Source organism: Anas acuta, chromosome 7 (genome assembly GCF_963932015.1).
Source record: "Anas acuta chromosome 7, bAnaAcu1.1, whole genome shotgun sequence".
Taxonomy (NCBI): Eukaryota; Metazoa; Chordata; class Aves; order Anseriformes; family Anatidae; genus Anas; species Anas acuta.
Window position 1 is genome coordinate 9990522 of NC_088985.1, and position 19878 is coordinate 10010399.

Sequence of the window (19878 nt, forward strand, 5' to 3'; positions counted from 1 at the left end):
ACTCAGTTTTCAGCTCAATCATAGCTCTTGGCAGAGCTCAGGTTTACTGACTGGAGAAGTCATAGTATGCAGGTGATGCATTACAAGGTACACTGCCTAAATCACTACAGCACCTCTAGCCCATCGTATAATCTTCAAGTTATTATTTCCCCATACATACATGCACTCCTCGGAGTCCCAGGTCACAGCTTACATGTGCTTGTTCACAGCTTACAGCCACAGCCAAGCAGCACATAAATTAAACTGCAGCTGAGGGTCATCAGAAGTACAAGACTGAGAGATTTACATTTCCTACTGCAAGTACAGGAATGAAGAATTGACCTTACTTTGTGTCTCATGAAGGCAACCTGCTTATATTTGCTTGTGCTGTTGCAACAGTAATAAAGAAATGCAGCCATCAGTTTGGCAAGGAGTCAGCCTGAAAGCCCCCAAAATGGCCTTCCACTGTAATACTTACTTCCTTTATCTGTATTTCTATTCACCAGTTTTGCACTATAAACCTGCAATTCACTGATCTAATTAAACCCTTGTCCTATTTTTCTCTAAACTTGTGTTGTTTCGAAGCATTATCCCTTGGAGAGCAGCTTATGCTCTTTGACTTGGCACAAACCAGAAGTTACCACAAAATTTCAAACCAGAAATGAAGACAGGCACAGAGAAGCACTGTTTCATCTGATAAACCGTGTAGAAAAGAGATCTATTCCAAAGGAGCTGCTATTTGAAAGCTGCACTGCAAAAATACAAGCAGGTTGGATCAGTTACTTTAATCCTCAGCGCACTGAGTAAACAGGACCAACCAAATTCCTAGATGAGGCAATCCAATGCAAACCAAGCAAGTGAATTTCAAACTGCACTTGGAAGCACACAAAATTGAGCTAGTACCAGGGACGTAAGTATTCCTAAAGTGCTTGGGGGCCTTATTTTAAATCGCTGAGTTTGACAGCTCTGGCAACACCGTGAGGCAGTGCACCCACCCCAGAAGACCCAGAGGCCCAGCCTCGTGCCCCCACTGGCTGGATTTCCCTTCAGCCCCACGTCAGCACAGGAGCGTGACTGATCCCTCTGAAAGTAAGTGGGGCTTTTTAAAGGATGTTTGGATAAAGTAAGTCTGACAGGGAAAAAATTACAGGCCAGTTCCCCTTACCTTTAATTAAATAAAGCGAAACTACTTCCAAGTCTACATAAAAGTCAACTTAGCCCTTCACTGGCACTTCCCAATTAAAGGAGTCCAATCCAATTGCTCGGATGCACATTCTTCCAGATTCTGAAATACTTAAGAGAAGACAGGCCCTGGCTGCAATTCCAACAGAGGGTCAAACAAACCCACAGTCACAGAGCCTCCTCTTCCAGATAAAGAGCTAAAAAGTAACTCACTTGTCCACAGGAACTACAAACATGCCAGGCACTAGAAACTCAGAAGTGGTTTTCACCAGCCCCATCAGCCCAACTTGTGCCTTGCAGCAGAGACCTGGAGCTGGTATCATGATAGACAATGACTGGCAGGGCTCCAAACCAACTAGGCCACCATTTTTAAATCACTTAAGTTCCTTTGTTTGAATTCTCTACTCTTGTGTGATATTAACTATCCCATTTAAGTCAGATAATTTTGAATTTGATTTTTAAAAATTAACTTCTATTTATTATAGCCATTTTTCATCTTTTGATGATGTTAGCACATCAAATGCTTTTATAATTAATTTCATAAAATAATCTGGATTATTCTCATTTAAGCAATGCCCTTCGTGGCCTTCTGGGTATCCTAAAATCAGTCTGCATTTGTGTCCAACTACACTTTCAAATCTCAGTTAAATGATGCGGGGAGAGCCTTTTACTAACATAAATTTAGCCAGGCAAAGGCATGAGTAGATGTGCAAGCAGTGATGCTAACGAAGTTTGCTTTCTAACAGCTCTCTTACATAGATTTACTTTTTTTTAATTTAGAAAAAAAGGTAAGGATATTGGCCTTCCTCTCAATATAGAAGCATGTAAATCCTTTACTCCTCGATCCAACCATCTTCAAGGCATTTATAATTTTTGAGATCATTTGTCTGGCTTACCTAAATCAGAAAGATGTTCAAATATCAACGAGAAGGCAAAACCAGAGGAAAAGCAAACCAACTTTTGTTTTAGAGCCTGACAGTAATTCTGCAGATTTCTGAAGTCCAAACAGGACTCCGCTTTGAGGACTTCAATGTACTAGTAACTGGCTAGAAATATTTAACCTGTTAAGCTGATTTAGTTTGGAATGAGATGTAAATAAAGAAAAAAATTAAGCTCACTGAGTGCTAGATGCTTATATGAAAAAGCTACATGACTTTCCAGAAGGAATATAAGAAATTCATCTTGATCACTGAAAGGAAAATGAACACGACAGGCATTTAGTGGTATATCAGAACTGATTTACAAAGCAAAAGGCTAAGCTGTGATGCTTATACTACCGTAACAACATACCTGCTAGCGTAATTTAAGTCAATAATACTGTAGCCCTTAATTACTGTGCTGCTTATGAGAAATATAGTGAAGAAGGACATGAAGGAAATAAAAATAAGCACATAAAAGAATATAGATGTTAGTATCTTCATTTAATGCAATGTTTTGGGCGACTGAGCTATCCTGTTTGTGTCAATCTATATTAAGGTAATGAAACACAATTTTATTCAGTTTTAAATTTAAATTCCTGTCACTTTCTGTAATAATTTCATTGTCATTGGCTAAAGGGAAATGTAATAAAGCAAGTAGTAACAAAGTCCTGGCTGTTCCAGTTGAACAAGTGGGAAATGAAGCCCTCCGGGGCTGCAAGTTCAGGAGTGATGCATGTCAGGTATCTTAGAGATCTCTCGAACCACTGACAGCCAAGACGGGACAAGACCTTTGGGGGCAAGGAAGAAACAAACCGATGGCGTAGTTACTTCCAGCAGTTTAACACTGCCCCAAAGATACAGGCATGCTATTCAAAACTGCAGCTTATTTTTAAATACCTAGTTAAATGTAAAATGCATATATACTTATAAAGTTACCTTCTCTTCTTTGCAGTTACTGCAGACTGCTCTTCGATGCAACTCCCCACTAATACAGTCAAATAGTTAAGTCACTTCGGTACTAAAGGCTTCTCTTTCCTACAGCCATCCTGTGTTCTGGCTACAGAAATGATACCAGCACCATTTCTGCTCTAGTCCAGCTGAATTGGTATTTTTAGCCCCTGGCAGGATGCAGCTCCTAACAGAAGGCACCCTGTGCTGAGACCAGGGTGAGAGAATCCCGGACCGCAAGTAGCGAAGAGGAATGGCAACTTGGACTGGAACTGAGAGCTGCACTACAGGTCTAAGGTTCAAAGTGATGAAGTGCCTCCATTAAAACAGAAGAGTCTGTGAGAAGGGCCTAAGAATTTAAAAGGCAGAGCATCTCAGGTGAGCTTACTGGACAAGTGAAGAACAGAACAGACACGGTTACCTGAGAGACTGTCTCAAACTCAAAATGAAATTACCTACTTTGTATTTTTTCCTGCACTAACAGTGTTACCCATCTGGTCTTTGGTGCTTCCTTGCACTCGACTTGCAGGAACAGTTGCATTTGTGTTACTAAATTTACTTTCCACCCAGCCTGGGAGGAATAGCCCATTTCCATAGTTAGAAAATCTCTGCATAATGCTTCAGAGTAACTTTCTAAAATGTGTTTCATAAAAATAGGTCTGGATTATTTTAAGTAACCAAATTAGTATTAAGGCAAAAATAGGGTGAGACTGCAACAGAAAGCACCAGATCTCTTTCAAAAAGCTGACTATATCTTATAACACTACTTATTCACAGAACTTCAAAAGTCAGTTTTAGGAGTTTTGTGCAAAAACTGAAACCTTCATGCATTTTGAAACCAATTCCCCCAGAACAACTCACTGAAAGAAAACAGGAAACAAACAAGAAAATCTCTCATGTCCTATCACTTCACGTCCCCTTTCGATCCTTTCAGCCTTGTTCCCTGTAAACAACCCCCTCCAGCTCCCTCTGAAGGGCTTCTCCTCATCCCCTTCCCTGCTGAAACGGTGAGCGATGAGGCCAGCACACGAACACGAAAAGCCATCCCTAGGATTCAGCATTCGTGCCTGCTGATACAGGGAGCTGACAGGGCAGTTGCCCCTTCTGTGAACCATGACAGATCTCAAAGCTCCTAGGAGTCTTGTATTTACAGTAGATGGGAAACATTTCTCCCATACTGATAAATAACGTAGGAGATTGTCTCACTTAAGCTTCAAGGGGAAAAAGCCTTGTGTGCTCTGGGAAGTGTATGCCTTTGAACAACCTTTCCTAGACACAGCTCAATGCTTCAGTCTGTCAGACAGCTCTTAACAGAGCACCACAGATTTTCTTACGTTCTTTGGGTGATGTTACCTTTTCAAAATTACCTCTCCAAACCATCTGATTGCTTGTGCTCATCTTCTTCCTGAGTTCCTTCCACCACAGAGACATCATGACTTTATTCTTTGAGCTACCAGCAGCAGTCAGCCACCAACCTTTACTTGTTCTACAATCTCTGCAAAGACTGGTGGCTCCTCAGGGGAGACCAATGGTAATTCTGTGAAAATGCTTGAAATGTAGACTACTACACTGGGAGTAAGCCCACATGGTCAGTGTTTCTGTAAAATAAAATGGAGTCTACATCAAATAGGAGAAAAATAACAACTTCGTCTAATGATTTCCAGAGCTGGAATTCAGCGAGAAGAGCTGGCATCTCACTTGTCATCTTGGAACTGGCACACTGAATTTTGACCTGTAGGTCTATTCATCAGTATGAGAAAGAAAAGCAGACAACTCAGGTAGCAAGCACTACAACCTTTCAACATTGCAACTTGTGAAGAAGGTTTTTATGTGCAACATATTCTAAAAGCTTCTGAATTTGGATTCAAAACCTGTGTTTCCCATGAATGTTGAAGTAGCTTTTTTTCCGTAACTCACCGAAGTTATTTTACCTCAACATAAGGTTTAGATCCAGAAGTCCTTGATAAATTTTCAAACTCAGTAACACTGTATTTAAGGATCATCAAACGACTGTCCAAAGTGATCCTAACAGTCAACCTTTTGAAAGGTCTGAGAGAACACAACCAGAAATAGCAAAAAGGATTACAAATCTCAGGGCAACATTCAACTCCCTATCTTTACAATCTGTACTACAGGACTGAGCTAGGGAACATGCCGGGACTTAGGAAAAAGCTTCAAGCTTTGCTTTTCAAAAGTCAAATCTCACCTGCTTACCAGTGACCCAAACCAGGAATCGACTGAGTAAAGCAGACAAATACAGGGGAAGCATGCACCAGTGGACATACTGAGAGGCAGCTCTTACCTCAACACTGGAGAAGTGCATTTAAGAAACTGAGAACCCACAAAAATTTACATCTGTCTGTGCCAAGGCCATCTCTGCAGAACATGTCAGAGAAATAATCAGTGATATGTCGGAGTATAACAGCCTCCTCTGTGAACACAGTACTGAATGTAAACAGGAGATATTTTGAGGCTCCAGAGAACAGTAGCTGAAAGGATGATTCGATGGATCAGCATCTCTGCTGCCTTAACTGTGTAAGGAATTTTTTTCCTTGGACTAAACAGCTGACCAAAGACTAGTCAGAGAAAGGAACCCAAATGGAGTACTTCATAAGCAGCCCTGTAAGTTAAACCCATTTTCCAAAGATGCTGGAATGCAAGTCTCTCACCATAGTGAAATTGAGATTTCAAGTATTTTTGTTTGAAAACACAATATCCCCACATAATACCAGTATTAACTTGGTCCTTTAAAAATTTACAATGTCTCCAGTCTTCTTCTAATCTTTAATTAGAAGGTCTTAAAGACAATTCTGTTCCTAAAGAACGCTATAATTAGAAGACAAAAATGAAGATCTTTTCCTACAAGATGTTATTTTTGGATTATATTAGCAGAAATTATTTGCACAAGGGAAAAAAGCAGATTCTCCAGCATCTGCAAAGCTAGACTCAAGTTCTCCCCTCTCCCCACTGCCATAAAACACATTTTGCTGAAAGTCTTAACCATCAATGAATGGATAAAAACTTCTTTGCAGATTCATGCTTCAAAGTGCAGGGCCAAGAAGTTCTCTAGAGTATTAGCAGTGTTTTGAAACACTTAATCCAACACGCATGAGGCTTTGGTATTACACATTTTCAGAAAAGCTTTCAGTAAGAAAAAGCTGAAGGAAACCTTTCCCCATGGTTATTCCTCCTCTTCTTCACCAACACACCTTCAGCCTTGATCAAAGTCACCACAAGGACCACCAAGCAATACTCCAATTATTCAAAGGCACCACATGGTGCTTAGCAAATTCTGCCTTAATACTTTTATTCATGTGTGTACACACATGTACAAACGCACATATACCAACATACCGCCTATGTAAAAGAGATAGCAACTTGGAAACAAAAAAATCTGCAATATGCAGGGGCACAACCAAAGCCAGGTAGCTGACTGGCACTCCACCAGCCCCCAGAGCCTCTCTCGCTTGAGAAAGGTGCAAACTGTTCACAAATGTGTTCGAAAAGCACAAGTTTCTGCCTCAGCTCAGTAATCTGGGGTTGCCAATAGGGCTTCTGTAGGAAGGTATCGGCCTACTAGGCATAGGCACTGTATGCAAAACACATTAAAACAGGTAAGAAACAGAAAAGAAACGGAAAAGAAACAGAAAAAAGAAAACCTTCTACCTCTGGCATATTTCAAGGTTGCCACAAAACACTAAATAAACAGAACTGTAGCAAACCATAAGCAAATGTAACTTCCAGATATCCAACCCAAGAGTATTGTTCGATGAATCCTTCAGTACACTGAAAAAAAGAACCAAATAAAGGCCAACTGAATTAAAATATTTACCATGTATTCTAAAAGAGTTCTGTTTACCTGCATTAGTATTGAGCTGGCTATCCTGGGAGCAGTTTTCATTACTCTCGGAGGTTGACTGAAGTGAGGAAGATGGTGCAGTTCTACTTCGTTTTTTGTTAGCTTTCCTTTCCGCTACCTGCCATTCTTCTTCTTCATCCTCGCTTTCACTCAGGTCATCAAACCCAAAGTACTTAATTTTGTAATTGGAACTCCCAGAACTTCTAGAGGCACCTTCATCTCCCCCTCCCTCATCTTGATCGTCAAACCCAAAAAACTCTAATTTGACATCCTTTTTGGATTTGGTATTGCTTGGTCGGAACCTGGTTGTAGTTTTTGTAGTAGCAATGTCTGCTTTTTTTCTTAAACGTCCAGCTTCTCCCAAGTCAGTAGGGGTTGCTGTGGTAAATTCATCAATTCTTTCCATGGTATCCTGTATAGTAACATTACAAACTGACAAGCAAGATGGATGTAGAACAGTGTAGTCTCTAGTCCGTCCAACCGTCCCTCTAAAACTGGTCCCACTACTTAGAGAAGCTTTTCTTGCTGTGTTCAGACCATCGTTATTTGACTCATTGTTTGCTTTGGATAAAGACTGGCTAGTGCCATCCATTAGCTTGTCAAAATTTGTTGCCCCCTGTGGTTTTGCTTTGTTAGATCTACAATATGTCCTACAGTTGCTTGGCCTAGGAATAGTTTGCACAAGTTCTTCACTAATGGCTTCCTTTGGATTTTCAGTATCTTCTTTATCGCCCTCCTCATCCTTGCTCTTCACCTCTGAGAGTTGTTCACTGTCAAAATCTAATACATACTCTCCAGTTCTGGTATCTTCAGTTTCATCCTCCCATTCATACAAATGAGTTCTTAATGGCCCCTTCGTCTGAGATGCTTCTGATGGAGAGTCTGACGTTTTTCCAACGTGGGAGTCCCAAGAATCAGGCAAGTCCTTGGCTTCAGCATTGAATCCAGAAGCATCTGTAGTTTCAGCATTGGTTTTGTTACTGTCTTCAGCATTCTCACAGGTGAAATGACTGTTCTTATCATTATCTTCGTTCAAATTCTGCATTTTATCTAAAAGAAAACAAAAATAAATTTATGAGCAAAAAGCTCTGCTAAGAAAATAATCACCCTTGCAGACAAATTTGAAAAAAAATCACAACATAACAGTAAATATTCAGTACTTAATTTAAAAAATCATTAAAGGAGTCTCAATCCTCCTAATTAATACTGATATACGTTAAGTCTTCCAGCTTACAATCTTTGTTATAAAGTCTCTTCATCATCCCTAGCAAAAATACACACCAGCTTGAATAAAGTGTCACTTTGAAAACAAATGCATTGTGAAAAAAATATCCCCCAAATAGAAGCACTTACTGATGTACACGACCTCAACAAAAAAGGAGAAGTCTGCAACAAAATATTCTATGAAGTCAAAACACCATTCAATCTGTTTCAGTGTCTCACAATGAATAATTAGGGATAAAGGATGATTATAATTCACTTTCTAATTACATTAGAAAAAAAGTCTTATTTTCCTTCCTTTACATAGGAACAGTGATGTCCCTCGCAAATCCTTGTTTTTAATCAACTTTTGTGATACACATTTTAGTGCCTGATCTGCTTCAGTTGCCCTAGTTTAAGAGTTTTCCTGCTTTTGCATAGCACTTGAAAATAACAGGCAACATAACATAATGGTAACATGAAACACGTGAATCAATGGCATGGCTAAGTTGGCACATGCTCATTTCTAATACTACAAGATGCATTATGGTAGCCTACTGTATAGGAAAGGGGATGCAGGAGCAGGCTACAGCCACTCATTTGTATGCTCCTGGTCTAACTAAGGACTAGATAGCAGCAAGGCAATGTAACAGTAGACATGGAAATCAGCATGAGCTACAGAACCTATCAATTAAGTAAATGTCCAATTAAGTAAATTTCCTGAAAATTACCTTATAGTCCAACGTCTATGATAGTAACTGAAACAAGTAAAAGTCATCCAGTAAAATCTGTACTAAATATGCTACAGATCCTTGCAAACTATCTTAGAGGTCTCGATCATGTGCCCTGATCATAATGGCACACACATCAGCAACTATCTCGTTTTGCTGCATCAAATGAAAATACTTAAACTTCCCGAAGAAATATAAAAAAAATAATTCTCATCTCAATTTTAATTTGAATTACTTCTCAAGAGCAGTTTTTACAACATACTTCCACAGATCTGAGAAAAGCTACTGCCAAAGTTAGTCTTGTACTTCTCCAGCCCACAGCCACACTTGCATCTTCTGCTGTCAAGGAGCACAGCTGTGGCTGTGAGCACTGTTTGTCGTGTCTGTTCTTAGCTGACCACAATAGCAATGCCAGCTGAGACAGCAGAGAACTGCGATGGAAACCATTGCCTTTGTTTTCCCTGAATACCAACCAAAGGTTGGTGGATTTGGTACACGAGTTTCATGAAGATTTTATCTGCATTTGCCATACTCTGCTGCTGCACCACACATACCCAAAAAAACACACGAGTGTTGGCCCTGCCCATCCTTTTTCCAAGAAACCTCATTAGGACTTGTGTCAGCCAGCGCCAGCACACATGGACCCAGGTGCCTACTGCACTATCAGCACTCACTGTAGGGGCAGCATGGCCCAGGAGAAGCAAGATAAGGAGTCTGACTGGGATGCAGAAGGCCCTGATGCACCGAGGACTAGCACATGATGAGATAAACCACAGAAACAGAAGCAACTGTGACAGGGACAAGCAGACAAAAGGCGAGAAGAGAACATGCTGTCAAGAGACAGGCACAGAAGGCCACAGTAATGGAAGATGCTCCACAGGCAGAACACAACTGCTAAGCTTTGGCTTTGTCATGTAGCAAATGCTTCCTAAACTAAAATGGAGGCTTTGGCATCCTTCAGTTCTGGTCCTGACTGCATTCATCAGGTACCACTTACCCAAGTGGCACAGAAGTTTCATGGCACTGACCAAAAGGTTTCAACCTTCCTGGTGAAGGAAGTGAGCATCAATACTGTTCCAGGGATTTCTGTTCGTCTGCTTTCAGATTAAAACTGCATCATCTAAATGCCTATCCCTGCTTATAGCAACTGTAAAAGAATTTTAAGGCTCGGAAGAAAAACTCTACTAAAAGCAATGACTACCAAGTCAAGTTTTGCAGGTAAATGGTCTAATCCTAGCTGAAATTCCTCAGGGAGACAGGACAAGTAATATTTCACATTGCATTCAAGTTTTCTGGGAGTCTACCTGAGGTCTGTTGTAGCAGTTTAAATACTCAGCTAGAAATAAAAAAGCTCTTCAGAGAATATATGAGATGCAATACTAAATTCTCTCAAGAGCATGAGTCCTAGCCATCTCAGCAATGGAATCTCAATTAGTCTTTGTCTTGAGCAATCAATACATAACACAAGGAATCTTATTAATCCCATTTCAATCTGATACTAGTGATAAGCCAGGATGTCCACCCAATATTAGTTTTTCCAGAATTAAAAAGGGAGCCCAATAGCATACACCGTGTTCCCTTCTCCTGCCATATGTTTATTACTGTGTAACTGAAAGCCACGGTAGTACATAGGCATGAAAACCAGCAAATTAAACCTACAATATTTGATTTCCAGGCTTTCTCACTGAAGTGTAGCCTTCCCACTACTATTCCATATCTGAGTGCACATTTACTTGAATTAATAAAACCTAAGCAACATTTAAAACACACACATTTAACATATGCCTGCCTTTGCCTAATAAACAACACTTTGAACTGTTACGAAGAAGTTTCAGCACGTATGTCTGGAAAGGGAAAGGTTTTCCTATCCTAAGGATGCCTGGGATTTTGAAGACCTGCATGGCATATCAGGAACAAACCTAATCTGCTCTTCCCAGGGAAGGAATGCAATACAAATGTGCATATGCACATTATAACCCAACAGTCAAATAATTCAAGAATTTGTTTTGAGAAGAGTACTGCAAAAATGTAGTGTTATATTATCATAGTTTGAAGCATTACTGTTACACCTATAGATGGTTTTCTAAAGCACAAAAGATAATGTACATACTCAGCCTGCAAAACAGACTGAAGATGTCAAACAAATATAGGTATCTGTATCTACAGATATACACAAGCCACCACTGTCAAAAGAACTATTGGAAGAAATACCAAGGAATCTTCAACCAACAACCACCCTGTAACACACACTTTCATCTCTGTTCTCAGAATTGCAGATTTTAAAAAACAGTGGACTATTTAAAAGTAAAAAATATTTTTTAAAAAAGCATTAAATATTTAAAAGGAAAGATATTCAGGGACTATTTATTTAGGTTTTTCACACAAAATCACTATCTACAACACAACTCTTGTGGTCATTCCTTAGTTCAGAGGCAGTGGTTGGCTGCTGAAGCCATTTTCGTGTTTCAGTTCTTTACAAGGAAGTTACTCAAAGTAGGAGCTAAAGCTCTCTTCTGCTACGTCCCTGTAAGAAAGATGATCCTTGACCTTCTATCAATCCCAGTGCTGCTTTTATTAAAATTAAGTTTTTCTAACATGCATTAGATATTACATTGAGTAATAATAAATCCACATGACAAATAACTAAAATTCCTTCTTAATGAAAACATTGATTTTGATTATGTAGTTACATACACTGAAGAACTATTCTACACATTGTTCTAGAATATCTCAGAATGGGCTAAAATTAGCCCAGTATTTGTACAGCTCCAAGCAGGCAACACAGTCCCAGCCAGTCATCTGTAACCTACTATGTGAGGAAAAAGTTTTGTTCCCTCACTGCAGCAGCCACATTTGGGCAAACTGAGCCATCAGCTGAGAGGTGCCTCGTGACCAGAGCCATCCATTGCATCTATTTCCCCCGTTTCCATTTTCCTGGACTTGCCACGATGGCACTGTTTAATCCTCTGTGCTGATGTGGCTCCTATTCTCATTGCCAGTTCCACACATGGCCAAGCCGCTCGCTGCTCTCCTTGTGCTGCTATCCCAGCAGAGCCGATAACCCAACTCGTGTCCTGGGTTCCCTTATCGGCCCCTCAGCACCAGTCTCTGCTGCCTCTAAGACAACCACCAAACACACACAAGGCATTTGTGTGCCTGCGCCACTGAATGATTCAATCCGACGGAGCTGAGGCAGCAGCAGCATACACCAGTCCTCCCAGCCCTGAATTCCTCGTTTCTCTTCATCTGTCAGTCAATAAAGTCACCTTCTCCAGTCAGCCCGGCTGACTAATAAATAACAAACCCATTCAATCCCCATCAGACAGTTTTACCAGTGCTTCTTTTTGAAGAGAGACTTCCAAAAAATGATCGTTAAATGCAAGTATGCTCCATTAACAGCTCTTTCTGTACCACAGCAGGACTTCCACTGCCTTTGCACTGTGTCTCTTTGAATATGTGCATAAGTAATTCCGAATTTTGAGTCCTCTCTGAAAAGACTTAACTAGCAGCAGAGCATTGCATCTTATTTTTTGCGCTCATAGAGCCAGTAATTCAATACAGCACAAAAAGTTACTGGCAAACAGCGACCAAGTGGCAGTGAGCCAGCCTGCTCCCCACTCGTTTTGTGCCTATCAGCAGCAGTTGAGAACCACCTCGTACTTGGGACCCTCTGCTAACTGCCATGAGATACTTTTTTCCCCCTCTTCATAAGCAAGGTTGATGAAAAACTTAACTAGTAAGCTATTTGCTGTACACAGGATAGAAAGTTTGACTTGAAGACTGGATCATCATAACACACTGGTGGAAAACTAAGCAGTGATATTTAGCTAAGTACTTCCTCAACGAATACTTTATCAAGACATCGTCTTCTTTTCCTCAATGTGTCAAAAGCAGCCAGGCTGAAGCTTCTAGAACAACAATTACTGAAAATCCTTCATTGCCAAAGGTGTACGATACCAGTGATCCCAGAAACCTACCCTTGATTTTAATAATTACTATAGCTGTCTGCAGTAACTGTTACAGCTGAAGCTAGCAGGACTGTAACAAACGTGTAACATGTCAACTTATTTACAGATGCAAAAGGCACAGAGAAATTACTTTCGAAGTACTAACCGTGAATGACTAGATATTCTGTAGTTCCAAAGAGTCATGTAATTTCCCCTCCTAATTTTACCTGCAATTAGGCTCTTTTGGGGCCCAAATAGCAGAAGAAATCTCCCAAGAAATCTCAGATCAGCAATATCACACAGCTATATAAACCACGGGAGAGTCTTTTTTCAGGTGTTAGCACAATATTGCGAAGAACCATAACAATCTCCTGTACTAATCATGATTTGTTTGCTCTGCTTGAATCTCTAGAATTTAATTACCAGAGTATGAGAGAACCAATCTCAATGACTGGCAGGCAAATTAAATGTAAATGAATATAAAACCACCCACACATACATACCCCTTGCTTATTTTATGCTCTAGTTTCTAGTGGAAAGATAGGGATGTCTGAAGAATTGCTGATGAATACAGAAGATACGAAACTTCGACTCTTTCTCACTAAACACATAGGATGTTTTCACAGACTGATAAACATGACCAAACTTCACAAAGCTGTGAGTGACTAAAATGATTATTCTCATCAGCTTTGTAAGATGACCACCAGAGATAAAAACTTCATATGCTGCAAGACACTCAATTTTTCTTCCTCTAGATAAAAGGAAATGCTTAAACTGTGTGAGCGTAACTGAGTTCCCCAAATCCCACCACTTTTCCAATAATAAACATTTTTCTAATAATAACCTTTAAACATTACACAAGAGCCCACCTAGACCTGCATAATTTATACTAGATGGATATAGAGTGAATTTTCTGTTTGTATTTTTTTCAACTACATGCTTAACATAAGCAGTCACTTAGCAGGCAGATGGAAGAAACGCTCTTCCATACATTTGACAAAACACAAAGTGCCTTGTGACTATCACAAGTAGCTACAGGAGAACTACCACTTGGCTTTTCATTTCTAAGGTCACATACAAAGGGAGAATGCTATTCTAGACTTCATTTATTTGTGTATATATATATATATATATTTTTTTTTTATATAAGAAAAAGAAAAGCATTTCCTTTAGAGATATTATACCTACATTCTTCAGCTGGGTATCACTCGTAATTTTGACTTTAAATGTCTCAGATTTCAACTTCATTTTTTCATTAAACACCCATAATACATCTCACCCTATTTTAAAAGGTTTTTCCTCTGAAAAAAAACCTACCTCGAAGTGTGTTCCCAAATAACCCTTAGAAGCATCACTAATTCTTTCTTTTTCACATAGTACAATGAAGAAAATCTCCTCACCCGCAAAACATTTGGTTCAATCATGCTAATAACAAAAAAAAAACAACATACAGACCTGTTGAGATGGTGAAAGGTCTTAAAAAAAAATAGTAATAGCAAGGCTTCCAGAAACTGCTCTCAGAGTAAGAAGAATCACTTCCTTTTTAATTCTATGTCACCCACAAGAATAATTGTAGTTGAACTAAGACAGACAACTTCCAGTATACTTCTTACCATCTACCTTCAGTTATATATTCTCTTAAAGAACAACAAAAAAAATAAATCCAGTAGCTTTTCCAGAGCAGAAACCACGCTGGAACAGTTGAGCAGGACACAGTAACACAAATCTTTCTCTATAGCAGAGGCAGAAGAGCACTCTCACGGATTGCTCTATTCACATGGCTCAAAACCTTCACTTCTGGACTGCTGATGGAGTAAGAAAAACAGATTCCTAAAAACCAATACAAGGGATATCTAGCAAATTGCCTTCAGCATTGACTAAGCGACTCCAGACAGTTTGTATTGTATGTTGTATTCAAACCAGCAAAGAAACAGAGACCAAAGTCTATGTTTTTTAAAAATGCAGATGCCTGAGTATTTCTAAACCGGACTTTTGTCTGTCCCCCCACTGTTTTGCACGCAATGGAGCACATTCAGTACTTCTCTCCTCTGATAACACGAAGTAAACGTAAGGGGAAGTTAATTGCATAAGCAACAGAACCACAACAGCCACTGACCAACACCTGTAAGCATAAGGCAGCGTTCAAAGGCACGTGAATATGGCACCTACAATGAGCAGCAAATACCACAAGGAACAGACCAGGCAAAACTCAGCTGCAATACTGAGAGCTGCAACAGCCCAGCACAGCCCAGAGTAGCCAGGCAAAGATGCCTTGTAGCAGTGAGTAATTAAGGCAGAGTTTTCTGTCTGGTGGTTGTCAAAAGCGATATAGCTAGAGAATAGCAGAAAGCCTCTAAAAGTACGTGGGGGGAAGAGGGAGAGGATGGAAGCACCAGTGGGTGCACAAGTGCTCCAGGAGCTGGGAGCTTCGCCAGGATTCTTCCATCTTGCCACAGTCATTCTGCTTTGTCAAACTAGAGCCACTTATCTTGTAGCCTGGGCACCTTCACAGATTTTTATCAGAATTCTTTAGACAGCTCAAACTGGTATTTTCTCATATCATCACTGATGACACACGAGTATTTACAGCAATGAAACTCCATTGAAACGACTGACTAAATACCTAGTGCTGCACATTTAGCATTTGGGTATGCATTACAAGCAGCCTGCTCATTCCTGCTCATGGCTCACCATCATGGTGTTTACAGTTGCATTAATACAAACTTGGCCCAAATTTGCGCCAGGCAGGGCCTAAAAGCAGCAAGCATGCCAATGCAGAAATGGGAAATCACAAAAGTGGCTCCTTCCACTTCCCACAGCAGGTTCAGAGTGTGACAAAGCATTCTTACTTGGAGAGGAAAACACTGGAATTTGTCTTTTCTGATAACCCTCTTGCCATCATGGAAGAATCTGCAGTTAACCATGTCATACCCTGGTCCTTAGGGTACAGCATAAACCAAGATGGAATCCTAAACGAAGTCAATGGAAAAAAAATCCTTTAGGAAACCAAGTACTTTTGTTGACACAAATACCACAATCCAAACCAACCGCTAGCAAATGTACACCCCACCTCAGGCCCTCTTTCAGTTTAATCTAATTTCCATTTAACTTACAAGACTAAGTTGCTTGGCTCTGAGTCTGAAAACATCGATTTCACCTTCACAAAATCAAATCAACATTTCCAGCCTGACACTCACTGCCTGGAGTCAAACACTGTACACGTATTCTGTTAACAATCCAGCAGCAGAGCCTTAGTGCCTTACTTGCCACTGAGAAGTCACGGCGAGCACAGACCAGTTCCTCCGCCTGCGAGAGCACCATCTCTGGAGGGTCGTTTCTGCTCAGCAGTGCCCAAGGGCACAACAACCACACCAAGCACCATGACCCACACGGCTGTCCCTGCAGCCCCCCAGCACTGGCCCACTTGATGGGGCAGGAGGCAGCACAGGCTGCAGGTCCCACCTTTCAAGATTTGACTCATACTGGCTAACTGGAACAAAAGTTACTAGGGAAGTGAAGAGAACAAAACAACAGTCAATGGTAGTCTTGCAATGCTACGAAACCAGGCTAAGATATCAAAATATTATCACGTATGCAAAACGAATGCTTATTTCTCTTACTCTAGAAAGAGTTGGAAGTATTAAACATTAGCCCCACTAACTCCAGCTCCAGGTTAGTTTTCTCTCACTTGTTCCATTCTTGATGGCTGCTAAGCGAAGCATGCTGAAGCTACGTACAGGATCTGTGCTGCCCTCCACAGCTGGTGCACAATGAGATGTTACACACCTTCGCTGCCGTGGAACAAGCTGGGGAAGCCTTCGTTTTAAAACTGAATCACAGAATTATAGAATTTCTAGGTTGGAAGAGACCTCAAGATCATCGAGTCCAACCTCTGACCTAACGCTAACAGTCCCCACTAAACCATATCCCTAAGCTCTACATCTAAACGTCTTTTAAAGACCTCCAGGGATGGTGACTCCACCACTTCCCTGGGCAGCCTGTTCCAGTGCCTAACAACCCTTTCGGTAAAGAAGTTAAAAGTGAAAAGAACATGATTGACTTGCTACACAGAGGAAACAGATCTACAGACTTGAACTAGGTTTCCTTTACTCTAAACCACAGAAATGCACAGAATTTATTGCCTATGTATAGATACTAGTCAGAGGCAATGACATCTCTAGAAGGGCAGGCAGGTGGCACAATGCCAACCTCACATTCCTCTATGTCTTTTCAAATGAGACCTCACTACCCAGACAGATGCATCACCAAGAAAAAAGAAACATCAAGAAGGCAGCAGCAATAAGATTAAACAAAAAAAAAAATGGTATCCAAGACCTTCTGATATCACCAGCTATTGAGGGCACACACATAAGCAGGCCACAGCACATGAACAGACCACTGACACAGGAGACAAGAACCAGTTCGTAAGCTCATTATGAGCTATAGCTCTGCCTGATGTTCCCAAACACTCATTTATTGTAGCTTCACTTTACTATCACCGATTTTTCAGGACATAAAGCTACATCGCTTTACAACTCAAAGCTGGCCAAGCTAAAGGAAAAGACAAATCTTTACCAAGTGCTTGTATCATCATCTTCATTTCTGGGAAGAGAGCCCAACCAAGACGTACAGTGTCTTCTTTGGTTTGGACAGAAAACTAGCAGACTTACTAACCACAGAAAAGCCATGTTTCCCTCCAAATATGAAAATGAGTTTCATTAGTTTCTCTCCTCTACTCCCTATTGGAAATCAAATGTTTTGGTTGGTAAGGAGAAAAGGTTACAGACTAGACTCCTTTGCTATGTTTTCTGCCTATGACTGAACAGCTGGGGAACAGAAAAAAAAAAGCTTATGGATATAAAATACACAGTTGTAAGAGATGGGCAAAAATTTACCACTTAGATAACATCATTACCCACTGATGCCCGCAAGATCTGGAAAAGCATTGCCTGTTAGAGAGCATAAACAGAAGATAAGAAGCATAAGAGCCTCAAAAGATTAGACTCTCAAGACCAGTTTCATGGTTGACAATCACCGAAAGAGCTAAAATTATAGAACCACCACATCCAAAGCTATGATTACAGATTCTTATGTAATTCTTGTTCTTCACTCTTTGAAACAAAATGAGTTCCCGTTAAGTTCACGTGCAGGTTGGATAGACACTGCTTTGCTTCTTGGCAGATGCTTTATGTTGTATCCCTATTTTGCAGAATTACACTGAAAACCCTGAATCGATGAGATTTAGTTTACTGCTATCATGGAACTATTTTCCTTAAGAATAGTTTGCTTTTTTTGTTACACCCTGAAAGTGAAAATTCTGAAGTACTTTATATGAAAAGTCCATATTTAATATTTAACAAGCTTACTTAGATGAACCAAGTTCTGAATTACACTACACCTCTTCATGTCAGTTAGTTATTCTAAGCATATAGCTCGTGAGATAGAAAACATCTTTAATTTTTCCTTATCACCTAATAGCAGCCTTTCGGTTTGGTAACGTGGGATCTCTGAACAGTCACTCTGTTCACTCCACACTCCCAGCAGATTCGTTTGTAGGCCTGAACGCAGCCTGTGCTGGTGTCTGTGGGTCTGTTAGTCACAATACAGCCCCCAGCTCTTCCTCCCATGTAATGAAGCATAACCGCACAGCAGCACTATGCGACGTGCCAGACAATTAAAAGAACTACAGATTTTCAATGAACAAGGAAATTCTCAAGTGAACAACAAACACGTTATTACAGGGCTGTAAGAAAAACCTGGGCCAAGCTCTCCAGTGGCTTTCTGAAGGTGAAGTGCTGTTAGCCCAATGCCCTTCCCGTGTGGTGGGCTGCACAGGACCAAAACACCCAAAGCACCACGCGACTGTTTCTCACCTTGGACCTCTGCTGAGCCACACGAAGCTACTCCTCACAGACTTTTTCCCCACTGGGAGAACATACCAGCAACAGTCGTTCTGAGAGGCTGTCTTATGCTGATGCAAAAATGATAGCTGCTGCCAGAGTAACACTTGCTTCTAAAACCTGTGTATTTCAATGGAAATGGAGGCCTGCCTGCAGGCGGCAGGGGCAGGCTGACACAAGTACTGCTCCTCTCACACAGAAAAATATTCATTCTTCTCATCACCTGCCTTTATCCCAGGCTTAATTTTCAAATACATAGGAAGTTTGTTTTTAAGTAACAACCTAATTGCTTTTCCTCTCACCTATCACTTCTTCAGCCAGCAATCAGCAGATTTTCTGCCTGGTCACTGGTGTTTCACTACATCCTCAGTCACTGCACAGGTCACCACCATCTTCATACCAGTCTACATGTACTTACCCGGCCAAACTGCACACAGCACGGTGCTTAGCACGACTGCCTTCCCAGGAAACGTTTCTGGGGGAGGAGGGAAACAAAGCTACCATGACTAATTTACTCCTTCACTACTGAAGGCACTTCCTCCTCCATTTAAAATTTAAGTAAGAATTAGCCTAGGTTGCTTGTCATCAGCTATACCCTGCCTCTCAATTTCTACCAAATTTAAGCCCTACAAGTTTCCTTAAATGACCCCTTGCACTTCAGTCCTTTCCGTTTTCCCAGATAGGTATTCTCATCCAAGTTATATATATTAGTCTTTCAGCTTGTCTTTCACAGGTGGAAAAAATGACATTTCTCCTCCACTCTTCTTCCTAATCTTGCTTTAAAATCTTCTACAACATTCTGTAAACCTCATTTAAAGTCTGTTTTTCTTCCACAAGTATATACCCACAAGAGAAACACGACTGTTTCTTAACCTTATTGCCTTGCATTTCTATCTATCCACACTGATAACAATCTAAGTTACAATGTGACTCCCTAGACACTGAATTATTATGTAAAAACCAAAAATACCAGGGAGCATGTTATCAATGCTCACACCCAATTTGTTACCAAAGTCCACAGCTCTCTGAAGCACAGGATAAATCACAGTTGTAAAAAGCAATGTTAAAATTCCTTCCTTTTTCGTCTAACAATGAAGAATTCAGCAATGAAGAACTCTACAACAGTGCAAGCAAGACTGTTTGGTCAGAAACCTTAAACTAAAACAGTCTTGAAGCGATGAGACACTGTCCAACATTGAATCCAACTGTCAG

The 19878-nt window shown here is 40.5% G+C and overlaps 1 protein-coding gene across 3 annotated transcripts in view; it reads right to left on the minus strand.

Moving 5' to 3' along the window:
* Positions 1-19878, minus strand: part of WAPL (WAPL cohesin release factor) — a 149806-nt gene that overhangs the window by 41482 nt on the left and 88446 nt on the right. For all 3 annotated transcript variants that reach the window (XM_068689384.1, XM_068689383.1, XM_068689385.1), the window contains one exon: positions 6889-7938. In XM_068689384.1, the coding sequence (XP_068545485.1) occupies positions 6889-7938 (1050 nt within the window). The remainder of the gene's footprint in view (positions 1-6888; positions 7939-19878) is intronic.